The following is an 18,049-nucleotide window of genomic DNA, read 5'->3' as shown; positions in this document are numbered from 1 at the left end:
TCTTATACTGCCAACGACAGTTCAAATATATTTATTCCTCCAATCATTCTACACAGTATTTTACCGAAAACACCTGCTGAGAGTTTGATAAGAAACATGAGTTCTAAATAGTTAAGGTACGAATCGCGCGTGACGCCTGATCACGTGGCAGACATATGATTATTCATTGCAAGTAGTTACGCATAGGAAGACACCCAAATCATTTATATATTTGAGTGATATATTATTATACTGTCAACTTTTACATATTATATTGTTCGTACATTAATATGCTTAATAACTGGAAGATCTGTCAATCTGCTTCTCCCAGGTCCATGAATTTTGAATACCTAGTGGAATATTTTTCAGGCAGCAGTATGAAGAATTGGTAACATCGTCTTTTGTAAATTTGGAAATGCCTACAATGGTTTTACTTTGTATGGAGTACTTTGGAGCTTTCCAAAAAAACAAGATCTTAGTGTGATACAACATGTGTGCAAGTTTGGTTAAAATCATATCATAGATGAAACCGCTATCATGCAGACGATACAAAAATAAGCAATTTTTGACCATTCAGGCTATTTCAAAGGTGTTGAGAGCGATAATTCCCAGAGTCTTTAGAGTCTCAATGCCACATATTGCAACATTTTTTAAAGTTGGTTCCAAATGTATTCTTATAATACTAATGCAATGTAACTTCTGCTAATATATTCCATTTTGTACTGTTGATGCAATATTCGCATTTAACTATACCCTCGTTAGTTTTGGCAATACCATTAAATTTTATATTTACTCCAAAACACACATTCGTAACTTATACAGTAAACACACTGATTCTGTGTAATTGAACGAGTTGATGATTTATACTGCACTTCGTGAGAAGTGTATTGTGGACGTAATTGGTGTGGCACTGGGCCTTTAAGGGTTAAAGATGTGCACAAAGGACAACCAAGGTACGTGTTTGTGACAGAACTACACCACCCCATCATCATGAACGTAGGAGCAAGGACTGTGAATACAAAAATTATTTTTCTGTCTTGAGAAAACTACAAAATCGCAAGCATATACATGTACTACGTCGGCTAGGTACAATCCATTCACCCATGTGGAATATCTCACACCGCCTTTTTAACATTGGTCTATATACTTCACAACAGTGGTCGAGTAATTATCGCTTTTTAAAACTAAACGCCAGGGGCTGTGAATAGTGTTGACTCTTCTGTCACTGCTTCATGAACGGTGATGGGAATCGTTAAGAAAGCGTTTCGGCCACTTCATCAGTCTGGCGTGTCAAACGTCGCAATATTCGATATTTTGTCATTTGTATTTGATAATGCTTTCATTTGTATTGTAATTTTACATTTGTATTCGATAATCATCATTTGTATTGTATATCTATATATTTGCATTCTATATTTATATATTTGTGTTCAATAATGACCCTTTTCGTATTCAATTTTATTTACCATTTGTATTCCAAAACTTATATTTTTTTTCAATAATAACACTTCGTATTCAATCTTGTTTACCATTATACAATACAAATATATAGATATTCAATACAAATGGTGATTATCGATTACAAATGTAAAAATGTACAATACAAATGAAAGGAAATATCAAATACAAATGACCAACATTGGAATATTGCAACTTTTGACGCGCCGTACATCAGAACAAATTAAACCTACTAGTAAACGATCGTTTATGAATTAACCTAATACCCAAGAAATTGATTTATGCTATCAGAGGCATAGAATGCTGCTTGTGCGTTTGAAGTTAAAAACTTTGTTTGTGGTTTAACGCCCGTTTTCAACTATGTTTCAGTCATTTACTGGCTTGTAGTTTCCTAACCATCGTTCCTTGGATGTACCTGTACTACATTCCCATCATCCCACACAAACTACCAAGTGTTCTTACATAAACGGTCATGGTCGTCGGAAGCGGAACGCAAACCCCTGACCCTCCGCAGGTGAGAGGCTACAGTGATTACAAGTCAGCGACCTTAACCACTGGCCCACGAAGAAGTTAATTACAAGAGCACCGCCTTGCGGATGCTGACGCTCATCTGATTTTTTTTGTATAATAGATATTTTGTCCTACCCATGATTTTCTAAGTCTAAAAAGGGCCATCATTCTTGCAAAAAGCCGGATAAAGTTATGTTTCTTGATGTACAGTGTCCACTTACGATGGAGAAAAACTGTTGCAAGTTTTAAAGCAATAACTTTGATAGTTTATGAGAAAAGTTGACTTAAACATAATACTCGACCAAGAAAATGATTTTCTAAGTCCAAAGGGGCAATAATTATTGCAAAAAGCAGGATGTAGTTATGTTGCTTGCTATACTGGGTCAGCTTATGATGGTGAACAAGTATTCCAAGTTTCAAAGCATTTACCTAAAAATAAAACTTAACCAGGCAACGCCGACGCCGACAACCGCTCAAGTGACGACAATAACTCATCATTTTCTTTTCAAAAAATCAGATGAGCTAACTAGAGACGGCAATATTTGAAAGAAAATTCAATATTTGAAGACTAAACAACCATCATTCTATTTGTTTTATGAATGCTCAACCATATTTAATAATCATTTCTTCTCCCCATGTTTGACAGTTATAATCACCCTGCATGATTTTCATTCCATTTTTAATACACTCCATAGACTCAAGCCATAACGTAAATGATTCAGCCGACTTGGCCCAAGGTTAATAACAGAAATGTTCCTGTAAAGCTTCACCCTATGAACTGTCCGTAAAACAAACAACTCATCCATCTGCTCCAGTAAATGTCCCACCATGCAATGCATGTTTACTTATCAGTTCAGTCTATAATCTGGTGAATAGATCGTCTAAGTGTCAAATATAAATTAAATGCATCGTTCGGCTCCAGTGTAAGATACAAATTATTTTCTGACATGAAGTTAATGCACCAATTATATACATCTACATCGCACGGAACGGTTGTTCGATGTTCAACAAGGTCATTGCATATGTCTATTTCATCTTCTGACTTGATGCACAAATAGTTTCTAGTATTACAAAGCTCCGGAACTGTGTACAAGACATTCGGTCTACCGTGCGGTGATGTTCCTACTCTAGACGGTCGAATCAAATGATTGTTCCAGACATCGGTAGTAGAATCCAACTCGGTCTGAAACAAACACTTCATTTTATTCTGAGGTAGCTTGAATTGCACTACACAGGCAGATTAATTTACGATGGCCTGTTAGGGCCAGTTAAAATATCGCCTGTTGACATACGAGAATTTGACTAAATCTCTCGTGTCGCCCTTTTCATTTTAATACTTAAGCATAATTAAACTTTTCGCCTACAATTTGTCACGTTCTCGCATTATCACCCCACCACTTGGAGCACGAAAATGCGCCATTACACAATTTGGCGGGTTTTTGCGTTTTCGCATTGTTGCGTTTTCACCTCGAAAACAAGAAAAGGCGCCACTTTTAATGAGGCGCGTTTTCGCCCTTCCATGTTTTTGCCTGGCTAGGCGGAGACAAATTTTTCGCTAACACAAAAATGCGAAAACACGACAAACTGAAGTTTGATTCCGTCCAGGATTTTGTCCTAAAAGTTTCATATTTTCGCGGGTTTTTTTTTTTTTTTTTTGGTATTTGTTTTTTTGTTTTTTTTCTTGTCGACGGGGCGGATGGTCCAACACGCAAAAACCCGCCAAAATGTCACTGCGGCGGAGCGACAATGCGAAAACCCGCCATTTGGTAGTTTAGATCTGTCGCCTTCTCGCGGCGAAAGGACGAAAACCGGAAATGGCACAAATCAACCACCATATCGCTTGCTCTTTGTTCTCATTGACCTTAGCAAAATCTCATTTTAATAATTTTCTCAAAGATACTGGAATGAACAAAGTAGATTTTATATAAAAGTTGGTAGAACGTTATTATAAGATTTTCATTTATCAAAATGTTGTATGTACAGTTGGAAGTTAGTCGGAAACTCTTAAAACCAAAACACACTTTGTTTGATTGTTCCGGTCTTATTAATTATCAGGAAGAATGATTTAATGGCTAATCTCAACTGTACAGATTTCAGTATTATAACTGCAATTAAGGACGCGAGAGCGCGAATGTGTGAGGTTGTGCGTGCATGCGTGTGTGTGTGTGCGTGTGTTTAAGTGTGCGTGCATGCGTGCCTGCGTTTGTGTTGTTGTCTGAATGCTGTGGGTGTGGGGTGTGCGTGTGTGCGTGTGTGTGTTTGTGTGTCAACTGAGATTAGCAATGTAATTGTTTTGAAACAGAAGTATTGAAATAGAGGTGTTATTAAACACTGAGTGAAAAAACCTGTAGTATGTGAAGAAAGCAAAACAAGATCAAGTTCTTGTCAAGAAAAGTTCCGTCGAAGTCACCATTATCTCTAAGTTCCTTGAAACGTCTAATCCAATATTCAGCACACTCTTTCCGAAACATACCCCACCAGCATTCAATCCTCTGATTACAGACGCTTTTCCCATAGAGGAAGCTTTTGTCTCCTTGAAAACTGTCCGTGTCGTCTTGTCGTAAATACCTTTGAAATTCACACACTATACCGTTTTCAGTCCCCATATCGGCGCGCACTATCGTAGGACAACCACCAAGCTCTTTAATACTCTCTGTGTAATATGATGCCACCACAGACGGGTCGCTGCTTGTAAAATAGGCGTTTAACCATATAATTTTTCTAGAATATCCGTCTATACACCCGTTAATGCAAATTCCAAATGGACGTAATTTGTCATAAGAGTCCATATGCCATATATAGTTTGGTCCTTTTGATGTGTACCGTCGTCTTTGAAGTCGATGTCGTTGTCGAAGCGCGACATTTTCAGGGTTAAATATTGAGAGTAAACAACGCACATCTTCCTTGTTTACCTTGAAACCCATTCTTCTACACTTTTCGTACATCCACCTGTACCCATGTAAAGAACCAGATGTGCTTTGTTGTTCATAAATAAAGTTAACAGCTTCCAAAATATCGCCTGTATTTCTCTTCCTATATAAACCATTTCTGTGAAGAATTCGAATAAGATGCCTAACACTTAGTGAGATGTTATGTCTCAGAAAAAGAACGGATATAATATCTCTATACTTAAGTCCGATGTTAAAGTAGTATTTAATAGCACTTAATCGATCGTCGCCTTCCATGAGTAACACAGTAAAGAAGCATCTTTCGTTTAAACGAAATACATTTCGTAAAAACGAAATAAATTATGTAACTATTTCGTTTAAACGAAATCATTTTGTTTTAACGAAATAACCATAATAAAAAGTTTCGTTTAAACGAAATAAAAAAAGTCTCACATTACCTAGTGGAAAAAAAGTGTGTAACATGTCACTTTAGGGGCACCGTATAAATCCATATTTGTTCAACATTTTTGGTAAATGACTTCTCTACCAGGTATTCCGGTTAGCGATAGAGGGCCATTATACCTTTCAATTAAAAATGTTACAGTAAACATATAATAATAAAGAAATGAATATGCACCTTGTTTTGTGCATACGGTATTTAAGAGGTCAATTTTTTCCCCAATTGAACGCGAATATGTTAAACTCAGTAGAAAAGCAACAGGAAGCTCTGCAGCATGTACTTTTTTCATTGCAGTTCAACGAAAGTAATACCTTTCTAAAACAGAATTACATTTCTGTCATTGTCTTTAGGATTATGCCTGCTATAAAAAACCGTATCATGTTTACTGTATTCATAAAAGAATATTTTATTGAGAAGACCAGACAACAGGATTGAAGTATGACAGCTCTGTTTCAATGATATATTTAGCTTAGACTTGGGAGAGTTTTGTTATTCATCCATTTATTCTTCAGACACAAAGGTGACTAATATATAGCTATATTTTCATTTTCATATTTTTAAACTCAAGATGGTCTGAATGATTGCTGGAATACGTAGAGAACATGTGAAATGAAATTCTATTCTGAAAAGGAATATCAAGATTTTTGTTTCTAAATTAACACTATACCTTTACACACTAATGGGAGGGCCACAATATAAGCCCAGAAGTTTGGGTGATATTTCCTCTGTGGTACCCATTTGGCAGATTATATATTGTTTCCTTCAGTTGAATATCAAATACATGTATATTCAATAGCTCAAGGGTCAACATTTGATTTATTATATTAAAGTTCTTTTTTTAAACTAAATAGTAGGAATTGATATTTGAAAGACAAAAACCTTTAGATTTTTTTATTTCAAAATATAACATATTTAGTAAATATCATGAAGCAGTCATAAATAGATCACGTTGCATTTTTCGTACCTGAAGCCCCCTTTCATTTATAATTTTACTCTTCTCTACCATTTATAAAGAGGCAACTCTCTCTTTGTTTTTTTTTTTTCTTTTTTACGGTCGTTTGTTTAGATATTATTTTTGATGACAGAAGTCAGAGAACACTGTCTTTATTACAGCGAACATTGAAGGCGGATAGTAAATAGAGGATTGTAAGCAAGACGTTTTTTCGTTTCTCTTATATGAAGCACAGTTATACTGGGAACCAGCAGCGTTCTATATACAGGAAACCCACTGTATCAGTTTAAGGTAATATATTTCACAGGGAAAAACAAATATAATGCTTGTTTGAAAGCGAACCATCCATTGACTGAAACAGGTAACATTGACCGATCAATGGAATCTGAATCTTTACCTTTTTGCTTAGAATTTATTTCCCGACCACTGCCATTACACTAAACTACATCTGGGATGCAAAATAACCGAAACAAAATAATATAATGGCTTAGATGAAACAAAATCTATTACATACTTTTATTTGTAAAAATATAAAACAGTAGTATAATAAATAATAAAAATTTATCTTTAATATTGTCATTACCTACTGTTTTACATTTATTGCCGCATTCATTCGGTTATAACGATATTTTTAAATTATGCTCACATTTTCTTCATGAAAATTGGTATTCAATAAAGTATTCGAAAAGAACTGTACCCCGAAACGAAAGTTTCAAAGTATCATTGCAGCGACAAACGATATTTCAGGAGAGACAAAAAAATAAAACTATTTGTCTCGGCCTTTCCAGATTATTATTTTTTCCCATTAAAACATATATGAGTCAGATATTTGCTCTTGGGATAGTCACAGCAAGACAAATCAACACATGTAATGAAACTGTTCTTACAATATTCAGTTCATGGTTAGCCTTTCATGGCCGTAATGCATGTAAGTTGATATTTACGATGGGTATGTAACCGTAACTTTGTTTTATGACTAAAACCCTATGATTCTTTTGTCCAAATCAACATCGGGTCAGATAGTCTTTTGTATTCTTATCAGTTCTGAATCAGTTGTTTTCCTTCATCTTCTTTGTTCTGTTCAATCAATTTCATTGTCCAAATTTTCTAAGTGTGTAATTCTCTAAGGCTTTAATGCCTTCCCTAATTTGTCTGGTTAGATTTACATTTGTATGATAATGTAATACCCTTCCATAAAACAAATCTAGGATTGATTCATTGTTCGCCGATTGCACCATTTTATTATTCTCTGCGCGTGAATGCTCTCCTCAATAAAGCATCGATAGAGGAAGGGTTATCAGACTGATAGTCTAGGACAACAAACTGTACAATCAGTAATGTGCGCCCAGGAATTGCTTTCGCGGGTATCGGCATTGAGCCATTCAAGGAAATTAAAACATAACAAAGATAATTTTACATTGAAAGTTCAGGTTAGGTCGAGATACTGAAAACATATGGATTAATAAATGGTCAATGACCTGTCGTCTGATCCTTGTATTTATTTTTGTGCGACGAGGGGAGGTTTTGACTGGCCATATGTTAAATATTCTCCATGGTATATGAGCGTGAAGGTAAAATCATGTTTCAGTAAGGAGTCAAAAAAGTAGTATACGAGAGAACTAAGGCGGCACTAAACTGCTGTCTGTCGACGGTGTGAAGCAATATTGAAGAAACGGGTATAAATGAAATTGACCAAAGATTCAGAAGGATTCATCCAGTAATTTGTCTGTTATACGCTTGATTGGGAAAGAAAGGATCCTAAATTATTCAATGCTGAGAAAAGACAAACAATGAAAAGATATGATTTTGAAAATTGCTATTGTGTTATGTTTCAACAGCAAGGTAAAACATAACGGCTGATTTAATTTAGTTTGAAATGTTCATAAAGTTGACATTTATAAAATTTAGTGATGAAAATGTCTAATATTTTCTACCAGAATGTTACTAATGTAGGAACGTTTGTGCTTTAAATTTCAGCTCAAGCTGTTTTGCGCCGAAACTACATGTACATGGTAATTTCACTATTACAGATGTATTTCACTATCAAAAAAGCAGTCTTAAACAAGCATGAAAGTAGTCTCGTTCTTTCGTTCTGTGTTGCCGTTACATCGAAACGTTTGGGATCATGGTGTCGATTCAATGTTGTAATGTAATACCTATGTTTATAATTTTCTATTTTGGTATTTCTTTCGGATAATTAAGATTTTAACTGTACATTTCAAAAATCAGACGATACTTGTCAACTTTGCAGTAGCTTCGGGGTGTAAAACATTCGTTAATATCCAAGTTTAATTACCACGTGGACAGGAAGTGAAATAATGTTTTTGCTGTGTTTTCCTGTATAACACTTTATAAACTCAATATACTCTGTGATCGGAGAGAGGCTGCCCAAGTGGCGGGCTAAGCGACATGTCGTCCCGCTCTCATGAGCTGAAACTTAATAAGCATTGTTAAGGGCTAGGCTGAAGTACATTTTTAACTAAGAAATTGTGTTTATAGAATTGTAAACAGAATTGTTTTAAAAGTCTAATTGAACCTTGATAATATCTGTGAAATTAGACTGAACATTCATAAGTAACTGTGCATTGCTCTTCGTAGAAAATAAATGTTGGAACTGTCGTAATGTGTTGTGTTCAAGACAAGCTTCATGTACACAGACCAAGTGTTACATTACAAGCATTTTATGGCGCCGCAGACAGGATGTCGGACTTCTACAATGGGTTGTCGCGGGATCAATGTGCAAGTACTACTACCTCTATACAATAACATGCCGAGAATGCTGTGATGCCGCTAACAGGAAGACCTTTATTTTCATTCATAGTTCTTACAAAATAAAAGCTTTTCGGTTTTAAAAACAAGAAATTAAACAAAATGTTTTTGACAAACTTTTATATTCAGTTGAATTCGTAAGAAATCATGACGAAATTTTATTATGAAACGATTGTTGAGTTATAAAAAGTAGCAAAAATGCTGAAAAATAGTAAAGGATTAAAGAAACGCAAGGAAACCTCAAATATTTATTTTGTATGATATAAAGATCACATTTTTGTTGTTCATGCATATTTCATTCTGTAAATAGTCATTTTATTGATACCCAATGGTGCATTCTTATATTGTAATTGTAAAGGAAAAGCTATGGAAGCTTAAATTCCTGGAAATCATTTTATAGTATTACATGGTGTATCCTCTATGATATGTCCATTTTCGATATGGATACTAATAATTAAAATTAAAGAGATGCTGTGCTTTTGCACAAGTTGAATGTTTAAGTACACGTTTATTTAAGGCACTTTTGGGAGCAATTTTATTGACTATTAAATCATTAATTTTTCATTACCTGTAAATAGATTCATTGGAGTACAGTTATAATGATTTGAGTGTTTAAAATTAATTAAGCTGAATTGATATTTTTGTGTTGTAGCCTCAAGGCAGGCTTGTCAACCGCGTCTAGAGAAGATATATAATATAAAAATCCCTTCAGGTGTGGAGTTGATTACTCCGAGTAATGTGTTGTAGTACATATTAATTTGTAATATTAATACAAAAAGGCTCAGGGATAAGGTATGAATGTTAAAATCGCCACTATACTAGGTTCAGTATGTAGACTGTTTTTATTGAAAATAACAGTTTGTGGTCATTCATGGGTATAAATATTCAGCTGTTCGTGAAGTAAAGATGTTGTACTCCATCATTGTTATGCATGTAGAAGCATAACTGATTATTGTCATTAATTTGTGTAAATATTGATTTCAGTATGTGTTTTGTTTGCTTGCAAATTTGTTTATTTCTATGTAAGGTGTCATACCGTATAATATTTGACGTTTTGCTAGCGTTTCTTCTCTTGTGTAAGATACTGATTTTATTCGTTGTCTATTTTAGACTATAGACTTTAAAGAAATTGATGCAAGCTTGTACTTACTATTAAGAACTATGAAGATTAAAAAGGCTTGATAGCTTATGCTCACATGTTTATGTGCATATTCCGGTAAAGGATTTAGAAATAAAGACAGTTCTAACACAACATTCGTTAACAGTGACTTTCTACGAAATAATATGAACTTGGCAATTCAGATTAAAACAGTGATATTTAAACGAAACATTCACATTAAAAATTGATAGAAAAGGAGAGACATTTCACTGAATTTCTTACCAAGAAGTGATTTTATTCAGATTAAAACGCAATAAATGGACTTAGCATGCACAGTATCATTATTATTAAATCAAATGCATATTATTGAATGACAAGCTGAAACAACAGAAAGTTAGCATGAAGTTAAATCGCAGATCTTTAGAAAATTTTAGTACACAGAGGAATGAAACCACGACTATTGAGTTGGATATTGTACGGTGAAGTGTTGGCGATTCAATGATCATGATAACATCTCCTTGAATGATACCTTTTGACAAAACAACGAACAATGTCAGTGGACTTGTTTAAGAAGCTACGGATTGAGAACCACTGTCAGCTGACTCCATGGTCGTTTAACGTCAAATTATGGTCGAATCAATGGTTATGTGCAGTAGATGTCAATTCCACCAGCCAACTGGGAACACCAATGGAAAATTTCTCATTGCATTTGTTTAACTTTATTTCTTTTATCACTTATTTTTTTAAACAAGTTGTTATATCTGATCAATTGATTTTTTTTCATCCTAGACTAGTACATTGCTTATGATTAAGAAATCACATATTCTTAATATAATATTCAAGAATGTTTATTTTAATAGTAAGGAAACTTAAAATATGTTATCGTGCAGAAAAATGTGTTAACATACAAACTAATAAACTTCCGTATATCTGAGTTTCTTGCAATGTGAAACAGAATTTTAATTGTGCTTTCTAATTTCAGAATTTGATGTATTTGTACCTATTGATTTAGAATATCCGTGAAAACACAGACATTGAATGGAATTCCTACGCAAACTGGAGCATTCTAAATATGGAGAATGAAAATGACTTTCATTACGTACAAATGTGTGATTGTGAATAGGACTATATCAAATAATGAATGCTACGTACACATATGAAATGATGTTTTCTGTGTAACTTTTATGAGAATTCTGTGTTCAAGTTATAACTTCTTTGTATGTTTAAGCTATGTTGATCTATCATATCACTTAATTTCTTAAACATAAACAAGTAGGAATTCCTGTTTTAATATTGATTTCATTGATGTATACAAGGCAACGAACAATTAAAGGAACATCTCCTGTCTCCTTGATTGGCGTGCCCTGTTAAATTGACACATAATTCAATTCCCCAATATACAACATAATAGCTAGTCCATATTAGTTGGATCTTTTAGACTTCTATAATTTTACTGTTTATTTAGTTCATTCAGACATTTAAACCTTTTTTATTGTTTTTTTTTTGTGAAGAAATGAAGGAATTTTCTATTTTGGTATTTCTTTCGGATAATTAAGATTTTAACTGTACATTTCAAAAATCAGACGATACTTGTCAACTTTGCAGTAGCTTCGGGGTGTAAAACATTCGTTAATATCCAAGTTTAATTACCAGGTGGACAGGAAGTGAAATAATGTGTCTGCTGTGTTTTCCTGTATAACACTTTATAAACTCAATATACTCTGTGATCGGAGAGAGGCTGCCCAAGTGGCGGGCTAAGAGACATGTCGTCCCACTCTCATGAGCTGAAACTTAAAATAACACTTTATAAATTCAATATACTCTGTGATCAGAGAGAGGCTGCCCAAGTGGCGGGCTAAGGGTCATATGGTCCCGCTCTCATGAGCTGAAACGTAATAAGCATTGTTAAGGGCTAGGCTGAAGTACATTTTAACTAAGAAATTGTGTTTATAGAATTGTAAACAGAATTTCTTAGTTAAAAATGTAATGTTAAACTTGGATATTAACGAATGTTTTACACCCCGAAGCTACTGCAAAGTTGACAAGTATCGTCTGATTTTTGAAATGTTCAGTTAAAATCTTAATTATCCGAAAGAAATACCAAAATAGAAAATTATAAACATATGTATTACATTACAATGTTATTTTTATAACGTCTCGCTAAGACGGGTAATATGGAGCATGAAAGGTATTGCATTTGGATTTACGTCTCTCGAAGAGACTCAAGCAAAGCAAATATGCTAATATTTTAGTTGGAAAAGTTTTATGCTTTCACAGGGTATTTCCATATGTTTATTTATATGATTGGCTTGTTTTTCCTTAACGTATGTTTCCGAGGCGATACCTCTCTGTCCTATTATATTGAAATATTTTAGGTTTTGTGCGTAGTTAATATTCAACTCGTCCTCATTTGTAAATGCCATCTCAAGGGTGTGTCCCATCCTATTACTTTATCAGATTGTCTCGACAAAATTGTCCATTTCACTTTGGCTATGATTTTTATATACATATACGTTTTACACACTGATCTACTATTTCATTTAACTGGTCTGCGTTCTTAAAATATGGTTATTTCTGTTTAATTTTCTGAAATGTTTTGTACGTAAGATTACTTTTGTCTAGCTATAAAAACTACAATCTCCCAACCAATGTGTCCATTTCTCAAGGTCAGCTTCAAAACATGCTTTCCATCATGAAATCTGATTATATGTTACTTTAATGGCAAATAATTTCCCATTAATTTTCCTAATATAGCATATGTGCTAATTAAGAGTTTCGTTTGATTGGTTTTCATTGAATTAATGTAACTTTAATAGTTTGTTTTCCATAATTTCGGTTGTTACGTGCCAAAATAGAATTCCCAATATATTCTTTATAAAACTGAACTTTTTTTTTTGTTAAAGAGCTGCCAAGCAATGTTAGACCTATTTAAGAAAATAAATCCTTACCTCGTTTTAAAGAATTATGATAAAACTGACATAAAATAAATGGAAAAGTAGGGGTCGTGTATCTTCTAAGAGAGATTTCTCTTACCACATTTACTTAGTGAAAAATCGGACTGCTGTAACCAGCTCGTACCAACATTGACTTTCACTTCATTAAATACAACATTCTCTCCAAGTTTTCTTCCACAATGTCAAAATTACATCCACAATTTAAAATTTAATTTGGACCTCTGCGGCCATGCCAAGTGAAATAAACGCGACTAGGCCAGATGACTCCCACGCTCATTTTTTATTTTAACTGACAAAGCACGTTTGGGTTAAATGCGTTGGTTACCTACTCGGATATTTTTAATGTTTCTGATTTTTTACACTACGAAATCAAGCAAATAGCGGACGGTGATGAAATTTCAACATATTGATTTCGATAAAGAATCAAGAAAAAGCGTTACGAGTTTTCCTAACGTTTCGTTATAATAATTGTCAGGTTTTTAATAAACAAAGGAATTTCACAAAATTTCGAAACATCTTCTTATAACTGATAGTATCCCGGGAACCTGGGGACTTTAAATGTTTTGTTCAATAGCACAAACTAATGAAGGACATTTATATTTAAGGCCAATTTCTGTGTGGTTCTAAGACAAAGTTGCATTAGACATGTATGTATATTGACATCTGCATGGTCGTTTTCTCAGATATGCACGAGTTAAATGTCAGTTAATTGACAAATAATTTCGTGCTTAAGGGTATAGCCTAACATTATTATTTATCGATAAAAGATTTGTTAGAGACCTTCTATAGAAATGGGTTGGTTTAGTAAGATAAATGGGGTGGGGGTGGTAGGCGTTAGCGGAGTATCCATATGTATCATACTGATCCTACATACTTCCGTAGAGGGTCAATAACAAACCCTTTATATAACTTGTTTTGTTTTATCTACCACTTATCTTTAGCCTACAACGCCATGAAAATCAACTGACCATCCACAGAAATATAGGGGATCACCACCTCACCGTCTTTTCTCCAATGAAAGTGGTAGAACCTTGTGGGAGGTAACGGCAATAGGCACTGGCGTGAGATAAGTCTTTATGCTACATTCATTTTTAGCCATTGATCTCACAGTAGCTGCTTTTCGTGCAAAGGTCCTATAACTTCACTTTTTCATGTATACTAAGTAGAGGATATATCCACATTGAGGTCCCTTATGAATAATGCTATGACGAGCTGCAGTATTTTCTACTTACAAAAAGATAGAGATATCAAGTTTCAATACCTATAGACCATCTGGGCCTATATAGGTGTTCATTTGGAAGAAAAAAGATTTTTTTAATAAATGTACGAGACAGACTTACATACATTAATATAGAAAGTCATGTATTTCGACGCGAAGTGTTGAAAGCTCAGTTCATAAATGTTCACCTATCCAAGTACTTTTGTATTACTTCAATCTCTTTAGCTGGCTCAACAGAGGGTGTACTCCCTAATGAAAGGGAATGTTTACAGAACTTCTAGCTGGGTCGAGCAACACACGCCGTATCTGAAGTGTATACCAGTATCACAGTCTTGTTTAGTCTTGTTTAGGTAGTTTAGAAATCGGCCAAAAATGCAAATGGATAACTAGTACTTACAGATAATAGAACGGAGATAGTAGTGTGAGTCACGCATTAAAATGAAACAACTATAAACAGTAATCAATAGTGCAGCCAAAAATATCAGATATTTGTGTGATACTTCAAAAGTTCCGTAAAATAGAAATATACGAGAATAGTTTATATACCGTGATAATTCTACGACAATCAAAATTAATCACTAAAAGTCACGCGCATATTGCGGTATGTGTTCTTTTAGTAAACATATATCTAGTAATTTGGGAACGGTGCTAGACCCTTAACATTTATCAACAATGCTTAATCATATTCGTTATCTATATAATAAGCAAATTTTAAAGTTATTTTAGGATCATGCAATCGTGAAAGTGAAATTTAAATCCAATTGAACACAACGCCAGTTTGCAGAAGACAGAAGTAATTCTTGAAATGGCTTTATAACAAAATTCGGTTGTGTTTCAACATTATAATGAAGGACAACTTTTATCACACAAATGAGTACATCTCGCCTGATCGAGATTTACACTTGTGAACATGCTTACTTTACTAAACTGTATATTTCTTCATATCAACAAAGCAATAAATAGAGGATATTTGTTTGTTTTGAATGAATATGGAATATATCTCACTGAGAAGTGAGAAAATTTCAAATATTTTCACGAGCGCGTAGCGCGAGTGAAAATGTGAATATTTTCTCACTTCGATATTCCATATTCACGAAAAAAAAATTCTTTTTATTTTATGCTCAATTACATTGAGATGTGCATTTTGCAACAAATTAAGTCTCAGCGCGGGAAACAGACGCGCGTAAACAGACATGACGTCAGACGTGTTGTAACGTTAGAAAGACGAACACAACATAAAGTTCCATTTTATTTTATTTTTTGCTGCATAACGTTATGAAATTCTCATTAAGTAAAATAATCGAGAAATATACTATAAAGAACAAAGTGCGACTACAAATTTCATCCTGTTTTAAGCAAATAATTTAAAATTCATATACAATGTATGAGGGGGCGGAGCTATATCTCTCACAGTGTGAAAATATAGATACCATATTTTCACAGTGTGAGTGATGAGATATAAAAATATTTAACTGATAGAATACAGTATTTCATTAGTTAGCATAAAATAATATGTTCTATTTTCATTCACATCACAGTCACGTCTGATGAGATCAAGATATATTTAACTCTTCGCATGGACACTGACGTATTACGGGATAACCTCTTTTTTCCTCTCAGATCATCTGAACATAATACTTTTATACATTGATTGGTATTATATGAACAATGATTAACCATCTATCACGCCCATTTTCTTTCTATAAAGTGTCTATGAAATTTGGGAAAAAAAAACTTGTATCGTATCTACATTACCTAAGAGATGGAATTGACTTCTCTCTAAATCCATTTCTACAGCAGTCAGCTTGTATTTATTATAAATATGCATACTACTTGTAACTATTTTCAGTAATAGAAGCATGCGTTCCTTACTCATGGTATTACAGAATTTGGGTATACAATGTTTGTTAAAAAACAAAATTATAATAATCTATTTCCAGAGGGAAACTGCGGACTATTTACATTCCACAATGGCAAGTTTACAGAAACAAAAACAGTTTAAATGTTCCCTACTGTCTCTTTTGATATTGTATTACGCTTGAAAAATGAGCTACATCGTTTATGATACATACATTTGATGAAACATGCCATAGCATAATTATGAGAAACTAGTTCACTGCTAAGATTATAAAGAAAACATGCATGAGATTTTAATATCAATAACTCACTTTCAAAACTAAAACATATATTTATGGTAATAGGCAATGTAATAAACCTGACCTTGATCATGTTCAGTTTATCCCTTAAAGCAGCAGTCATATCAGCTTTATTAGAGTTGGTATATTTATGTTTTTATTGGAAATATGAACGCTCGCCTCTCTATTCACACGTTCAAACGGCTCGAAAATTAGTGCAGTGATTAATGTTTGGTGCACCTCCGAAATCTGCATTTGTTAATTAAAGAAAAAGGTTACATTAGGTTACTGCCACCGTTGAGCAACATATGAAGGGGTCGAAGTGACGTTTACGATACTTGCTTCTATTCCGTTGTAAAATTGTCATGTGAAAACCGTGTTATGCATTAATTTAATAAAGCCACGTTGACAAAATGGCGATTCGGATATATACTTCATAAAAAGGTGATAAAAAACTGCGCCACAGTACGAAGCTTTACGTTAAATTTGATTCCTGTCTCCTGTGTATAAGTCACATGGTATTTTTCGAGTTGTTTGTTTCTACCTTAAATATGGTTTCAATGCCCAGCAGTTTTTCGTTTCGGTCTTTTGAATAAACAAACTATGTTCATCATCCTGACCGTTTTAGACTTTAAAAAGAAAGTGCTATATTTATAGGTTTTTAGATTTGTATAGAGAAATATGCAGGAGGTCTGCAGCGAAAACATTACGCGAATATGTGCATTTTGACTAAACACAGTTATACAGTACAATATAGAGCGTATATACCCTGTTTTTGTAAGCAGGCGATGATTGACGATAAAGACGAGTCATTCAGCGACCTATGTGCTCTTTTATAATGGCAACCTTTGTTGCAAAAGAGTTGAACTGCTATTTAAAGTCACTCGCATCGAGCCAAAAGCTGTCGGTCACTTCGCTGGTGCCCTTGGCGAGGGCTACTACAGGTGAATGCAAACTAACAAATATTGTAAATAGAAGCTGTAGAGATTCCTTTTTTTTCTCAGGCATCACGTTGCAGATTGAAAATGGCTTGAGCAGTAATAAAACAATTCTTCAGCTGACATGTCGATCGTAAAACGTCCTAAAGCAATTATGTTTTACAGTGTATGTAAAGGACAATTTTCTGGACGATTTTTCATTAATCTAACAGGATTTCAGTAGTTGTCAATATAACATCTATATCTATGAAATGACAGATTGTTGTATGCTTGTGTTTCTTTTTTTAAACGGTGTTTAAACGGGCATTGATAAGTTTTTATGTAATTGTTTGGGTTTTTTTGAATTTTAAATTAATGGAGAGGTCACAATAATGGATGTCACACGGACTAAAATAAATCCGCACAAGTGATAAATCTTTAACGGATTTAACACATACGGGCGTAATTACAGTCCTAGTGACACGTCTTTATAACGGTAAGACCGGTATCCTTGGAAGAAACCACAGTAGAATGTAGAAACTTGTGTGAAGACCAGTATATGTGGAAGTAGCAACAGCAGACTCGGAAATTGTATTGTATGAAGGCCGTTATTCATAGCAATAACAACAGTAAGTATATGAAGGCCGGAACTAGTAGAAGTAGGAAATTAAAGCGGATGTGTAAGTTGTAGTCTTTAACGAAGGCATGG

General features: G+C 34.0%; 1 protein-coding gene across 1 annotated transcript; it reads right to left on the bottom strand.

The window, feature by feature from the left end:
- Nucleotides 1-2,609: 2,609 nt before the first annotated feature.
- On the bottom strand, nucleotides 2,610-5,109 carry LOC128559679 (uncharacterized). Its single transcript, XM_053552009.1, has 2 exons — nucleotides 4,293-5,109; nucleotides 2,610-3,187 (listed from the first exon to the last, which is right to left on the bottom strand). Exons 1-2 carry the CDS (start codon nucleotides 4,890-4,892, stop codon nucleotides 2,801-2,803), a joined length of 987 nt encoding a protein of 328 aa, XP_053407984.1. The 5' UTR covers nucleotides 4,893-5,109; the 3' UTR covers nucleotides 2,610-2,800.
- Nucleotides 5,110-18,049: the final 12,940 nt, after the last annotated feature.

The sequence above is a fragment of the Mercenaria mercenaria genome, chromosome 9 (genome assembly GCF_021730395.1).
Source record: "Mercenaria mercenaria strain notata chromosome 9, MADL_Memer_1, whole genome shotgun sequence".
NCBI lineage: Eukaryota > Metazoa > Mollusca > Bivalvia > Venerida > Veneridae > Mercenaria > Mercenaria mercenaria.
The sequence above is the reverse complement of the archived record's forward strand: the minus strand, read 5'-3'. Positions and strand labels throughout refer to the sequence as shown.

Excerpts from the sequence above, each read along its gene's own strand:
- LOC128559679 (XM_053552009.1), bottom strand. The coding sequence starts at position 4,892 with ATGTACGAAAAGTGTAGAAGAATGGGTTTCAAGGTAAACAAGGAAGAT. Across the intron at positions 3,188-4,292 it reads GCTTTCTTCACATACTACAG|TCTGCCTGTGTAGTGCAATT; the intron begins GTTTTTTCACTC and ends ATCGTAAATTAA.